The 6,630-nt window shown below is 35.4% G+C and overlaps 1 protein-coding gene across 1 annotated transcript; it reads right to left on the bottom strand.

The window, feature by feature from the left end:
• Positions 1-801: 801 nt before the first annotated feature.
• On the bottom strand, positions 802-1,781 carry LOC110289011 (olfactory receptor 7E178-like). The gene has a single exon (XM_021155221.1). The coding sequence runs from the start codon at positions 1,729-1,731 to the stop codon at positions 802-804; it is 930 nt and encodes a 309-aa protein (XP_021010880.1). The 5' UTR covers positions 1,732-1,781.
• Positions 1,782-6,630: the final 4,849 nt, after the last annotated feature.

The raw sequence follows: 6,630 nt of genomic DNA, 5'->3' as shown, positions 1-6,630 counted from the left end.
CTTAATATGAAGTTAAAATCCTTTTAGTGATTTAAATATGTCCTTAACATTTGAGTTCATACATGTTTATAATGAAATATAAGCATATTAATCAATCATTCCCACTTTATCCCCAACAATTCTCCCTCCATACTTCATTACATGTTCTCCACCCAAATTCATGTCTTCGGGTCACATAATCCATTGAGTCCAATTGCTGTTGCCCATATGTCCTTAAATTTAGTGCTAACCCTATAGCTGGAAAATGTTATCAATGGCCCCATAATCAAAGTGGAGTAGGTCCCCCTTCCCAAGAAGTTATGTAGCACAAATAGCTGTTATATGAAACTCAAGTCAGCAACACAAATGTCAAATTTTAAAATTAAACTATTTTGCACAAAAGTCTAATATATGTAAGTTTCATATTTACATGATGGTAAACTATGTTAAGAAAAATTTGACAGTGTTTACTTCTGTAATTAAATCATTATGTTTTCATTTTTACATATGGTAAAAGCATAGCAATTCAAAACAGTTAAACCCAAACCAAGTTATACTATTTCTGAAACCATTTTTTGGTGTGTAAAAACATGTGCAGTGCCAATTTATAATGTTATATGTTCAGACATCAGGACATAGTGAAACTACATGTAACTTGGACAAGTGCATCAAGATAGACCTTGATTTATTATATGTATAAATTAAATTTTGATCACTTATGGTCAGAAATATTTAGAACTACTTCATTTAAATGCCACCACAATGAGTTATGTGACTCAGTTAAAAAAATCAATATATTAAGGGATAATGCAGGTAGTTAAATTATGTTATCTGACAGACAATTTTCCAGAGGGCTTTCTTGATGTCCCTGTTCCTCAGGCTGTAAATGAAGGGGTTCATCATGGGAACCACCATTGTATACATTACCGAAGCCACCATACTTTCCTTGGAAGAACTAGAAACTGCGGAACTAAGGTACACACCTATTCCTGTTCCATAAAATAGGCAAACAACTGACATGTGAGATCCACAGGTAGAGAAGGCTTTATATTTCCCTAACAGTGATGGAACTCTAAAAATAGAAGAAGTAATTTTATAGTAGGAGTAAAATATTCCTGAGGCAGGGAGGAAACCAACAATGATGCTTGAAAGAAACATGACTATGTCATTGATAGTAGTGTTAGAACAAGCAAGTTTTACAAGTTCTGGAACATCACAGAAGAAATGAGGTATTTCTATGTTAGTACAAAATGTTTGTTGTGACACCATAAAGCAGTGCACCTGTGCATCAATGAGACTGATACAAAATGATATTACAATCAAATATCTACACAGACAAGGATTCAGAATGACTTGGTAGTGTAGAGGGTGACAAATGGCCACCCATCGGTCATATGCCATCACTGCCAGTAGAAAGCTGTCCATACACCCAAAAAGAATAAAGAAAGATACTTGAGTTAAGCATTCAGCATAAGTTATGGATCTGTTATGGGCATGCAAGTTTATAAGCATTTTGGGGATGGTGGTGCTGCTGAAGCCCATGTCAGACAATGAAAGGTTGTAGAGAAAGAAGTACATTGGGCTGTGGAGGTGGGAATCAAAGCTGATGGCCAAGATGATGAGAACATTTCCAAGCATAGTGAGCAGGTATATGAGCAGAAATAATGCAAATAAGATGAGCTGCAGTTCAGGGTCCTCTGAGAGTCCAAGGAGAATGAATTCCAAGGTTCCCGTTAAATTATATGGTTCCATAAGCTAGGACATCTTTTGAAAACAAAACAAAACAAAACAAAACAGACCATTGTAGAGAACCACGCAGTATAGATGTAAGTGTCTACATGCCTATATGTTTGTAAACCAGCAATTCATAAGACACCATTCATACATGAGAACTGTTCATGTTTAGAAATTACCTATTTAATCAGGAAAAGGTTCTGTCTCTAAGAGCTTTGTTTTCTGTTTGGTAGATACTTGAAACATTGAAGAAGGGTAATTCATGATTTGAATAGAAATAAGTGGTACAGCTCTTTTCTGTTATATGCAATAATCTAAATTTGTTCCCATCAGAAAACATTCTAGAGAAAGGTAGGGGAAATAGTAAAATAAAAACGGAGAAAGGAAGGAAGGAAGGAAGGAAGTGAGGGAGGGAGGGAAGGAGGGAGGGAGGAAGGAAGGAAGGAAGGAAGGAAGGAAGGAAAAAAGAAAGAAAGAAAGAAAGAAAGAAGGAAAGAAAGAATTAAAGAAAGAAAGAAAGAAGGAAAGAAAGAAAGAAAGAAAGAAAGAAAGAAAGAAAGAAAGAAAGAAAGAAAGAAAGAAAGAAAGAAAGAAAGAGAGGGAAGGGAAGAGAGAGGAAGGGAAGAGAATGAACAAGAGAAGAGAAGAGAGGAGAGGAGAGGAGAGGAGAGAAGAGGAGAGGAGAGGAGAGGAGAGGAGAGGGGAGGGGAGGGGAGGGGAGGGGAGGGGAGGGGAGGGGAGGGGAGGGGAGAGGACAGGAGAGGAGAATCAAGATATGCCCAGGTAGATATTAAGTGACTCTAACCCCCCTCAATTTCTCTTGTAATATATTATCACTTTCTCTCTAATACATTTGTGTTTCAGCTGTTCACAAAGATGCCATCATCAAAGCCAGTGCTGTATAGAGTGAACATGTATACTAGAAAACTGTGACCTCCATACACAATTTTTAAATAAAGTTTCTCTGTCATGCATACTGTGATAATAATCCCAAAATAGAAAAAATATAAATTAAGTTACATTTCTCTGATGTGTCAGACTCTCACAAACCTTTCTACAATGGCTTCGGTGACAATAATATATTTGTTAATAGGCAAACGCATAATAGAAAAGAAAATTATTTCAAATAATTACTCAAAAAATAGTAAAAATCACTCTAACAAAAATTTACATACAAAGAAGAACACGCCGTTTCCCTATATTGCCTTAAGAAAATATCATTCTAATGAAAGAGATCTATGAAGAAGTTATGTACCTTTAATCTTAAAAGTGCATAAGATTATTTGCTTGGATTTATAGTTTGAGTATACAAGCTAAAATCAGGCATGGAGAGTTGGATCAGCAGCTAAAATCCACTTCCTTCTCTTAAAGGGGACCGAAGTTTTGTTCCCACCACTCACATAAGGTAGTTGACCACAGCCTGTAACTCCACCAACATGGGAGCCTACATCCTCTTTTGGCATATGTTTTGAGATATAATTAGAAATTTCAAAGTGAATTTGGACATTTCTAGTGTGGTGATGAAAGTGTGTGTCCACGCATGTGGAAAATTTGAGTTGGTAAGAGGGCAACTTTTGTTACTGTCCATCTTATATTTTAAGGCATATATTGATCCTGATCTGACTGATCCTAGATCTTACATGGATTACATTGGCTGATAGTGAAATCCTACTCACACAGTGTGAAGGTTACAGAAACACACCACCATGCCCTTGTATGGATGCTGGTAATTAAACTCAGATCCTCATTGTGTACAACAAATATCTTACCCAGTGAGTCATCTATTCACTTCCCACTAACAGGTTTCTATTTCCTCAGTATAGAACCTATACCTGTGATTTTATTGTTTTATTGCATTGAAGTTTGTGTGTGTATGTTGGAGAAGGTGTCAAGAATAAATGCTGAAGTAAACATTGGAGGTATTAACAAATGAAGACAATCTACAGATTTTGTTTGTGTTATTTGATTTTAACATTCTGATTGCCTGCTCCTTTTTCATCCTATCTGAGGGACATTCTTACTGTAGCTGAAAGGACAAAGGCACATACAGCTCTACTACATGTTATATTAGTGACACAGAGTAGAAAATAAAATGACTAGGAATATTCCAGAGATTAGGGCGAAGAGAAATTTAAGGTTCAATTGATAGAATAGATGGCTCTTGTTTATCCAGGGGATGTAATCTGACTATCTGCATTCAAACTGCTATCACACTGTTAGAATGCAAGGCATTTTAAAAATTACAAAAAGAATAATAAACAATACAAACATTCATAGAGATAATAAATAAAAGAAAGTGAACAGGAAATATTTAGGAATATATCTGTACATATATGCAACAATCATTAATGAAAAAGTGTTCTTTAATTTGAAGGAGAATTACGAGGGCCTTTTGTGAGGGTTTGGAGGGAAGAAAATTAAGGGAGGAATATTGGAATTGAATTTAGATCTCAAAAATTAAAAATATCACAATAATTTACAGAAAATATACTTCTTATCTCAAATTAACATGATGATAATGCATAAATATATTTTATTGAGAAATAGTTTGACATATATAATGGTACAAGTTCAATGAAATACATGATTTGATATTTGGAAGCTCTGCATAAAAGTTTCTCTATTCACTCATTTTTTTCTCTTATTTTCCTACAATTTCTGGCTATGTAGAAGCTTTGCCTTCAAATTTCAGGATACTAGACTGATCTTAAACTAAATATTCCTATCTCAGTTTGATAAATAATATATTCACATGTGTTGTACAATGCCCCAATCACTGGTTCTTGATATTTGGTCCTTATGATCATTTTCATCTCTACATTCTTCATATATCAAGCTCACAATATTTTTAATCAATAACAGAGAGTTCAGAACGATATCACTTTCTTTTTCTGGTTGAAAATATTCTTAACAAGTTAATATCCTAATGGGTAAAAAAACTAAATAGTATGAGAGCTCTCATATTAACTAATTAATAAACACATGTTTAACTAATAAAATAAACTTAATTGCACAATGACATAAAACTTTGCTTATTGATGTATTTTGTCTTTGGTTAACCAACACCAAATATCTTTACTTTTCTGGTGCCAACAATAAAAGCACTGCTATCTCTCATTTGTTTCTTACATAGATTTGCACTTACTAAGGCTGTAATTATTTCCATTCAAAGATGACCAAAAGTGACTGATATACTTTTACACTCAGCCTGTATGTGCGATGATGGCCCAGGTTCTGTGTTCAGGACTGGAAGGAAGACAATAAATCATGACCATTCTCATGCAGCTGATGAATTTGAGAGAAGAAAACATGCAAGTAAGTTATTCTGGACCATATCTCCTAAAATCTTTAGCAGAAACACAGAGTAAGTATTTATGAGTTTGAAGCTCAATTCCCAGAGACAATAATCATCCATTAAGCTATTCAAGTCCCTAAGGATCTATTAATACTCATGTAGAAGTGAAAGGGAAAAGTGAATATTCTGGGAAAAGTATAACCCTTCCTACCTCAGGGAGAATTTTAAATGTAACTCTTTTGACTTTCAGGTTGTAGAAGTATTAGAAAACCAAAGCACATACTTTCAATTAAATGAGACAGTATGAGGTTTCATATATGCAATTTTATTGAATGATTAATGTGCTTTATGGAGAATCATGTTTTCCATATGAAGAATCAGGTAAAATTTCTATTTTTTTTTTCAGTTAATATCTGTAAGGAGAAATTTGGTTTGATTCATTCAATAGTCATGTACTTGAATTTCTGATTTTATGCTATGAAGATGCATATTTTTCACTATTTTACATGTATATTACATGCCATTTCACGTTCTACCTTTACTTTCAATTATACATGTCTATATTTTAGGCAGTGACTTATTTTTTCTTTCATTTTTCTGATTGTAATATAATCATATAATTTCTACCTTGTCTTTGCTCTCTCCAAACCTTCCATATACACTTCATTTCTCTCTTTCAAATTTTCCTCCTTTTTATTAATAGTTGTTACATGCATATTTGTATATACATATATTTCAAAATATACTTGAGGCCACATAAGCTGTATAAACATATCAGGGAGGCTTAAAGATGTTGAAATTCTAAAACATAGATGGCTGCAACTGTCACAATCATTGCCTAGAAGCATTATAATCTAGTTTGCATGGTATTACAAAGATTCATTTTTTTAAGGATCAAACAATTTTTTTGGTTTCTTGAAACATGGGTTTTTCTATTAAGCAACTGAAAGTAAGACATATGCTTTCATTGAAGCAATCTCATCTATTGACTGTGTCGGGGACCCCATGGAACTACTGGGTAGAACTGGACTGTGAGAAGCCACAAGATCCCGCTCCAGGGGTGAGGAAATGGCACAGTCTGAGGTCCCCATGGAACTGCCTAAGTTGGGTTCCAACTCTTGGGAACCACAGTAGGCTGATCACTATCGAAGAGCCCGTTTTGAAGTCCGTGGGCAGTATGGAGGTCAAGAATAATAGATTATCACTCTCAGAAATCCCAGATGCCAGTGTATGTTGAGGAGAACATACCCTTGGGCAGACTCTGGCCTGGATGATGAAGGGAAAATGGTAGGGGGACATAGCTCTTGCAGGTTACTGCAGAGAGGAGAAAGTCTGAATAGCTCAGGCAGCTTTTTCGGTGGTCAGGTTGATTTGGATGGTGGCCATGGCTGGTGCACAAGCAGACCTCCTGTAGGGAGGTTAAATGCTCAGCTTGTTAGTGAAAGACATACTCCATTGCTCCATTAGGGTGGTTTTAGATGAGAAGAGACGGTCCTTGGTTTTAAGGTGTTTATTGTAGAAAGGCAGAGAGAGGGAGAGAGTAGAGAAGCAGTGCCTGGTCATGGAAACATGGAGAGAGGAGGAAGGGAAGGCAGAGAGAGGGAGAGCAAGGGAGCAAGAGT

Source organism: Mus caroli, unplaced genomic scaffold, assembly GCF_978045245.1.
Source record: "Mus caroli unplaced genomic scaffold, Mus_caroli_1 scaffold_11, whole genome shotgun sequence".
In the NCBI taxonomy this organism is placed as follows: Eukaryota; Metazoa; Chordata; class Mammalia; order Rodentia; family Muridae; genus Mus; species Mus caroli.
The sequence above is the reverse complement of the archived record's forward strand: the minus strand, read 5'-3'. Positions and strand labels throughout refer to the sequence as shown.

Bases quoted from the DNA above. Each gene is read 5' to 3' on its own strand.
- LOC110289011 (XM_021155221.1), bottom strand. From the start codon at position 1,731: ATGGAACCATATAATTTAACGGGAACCTTGGAATTCATTCTCCTTGGA.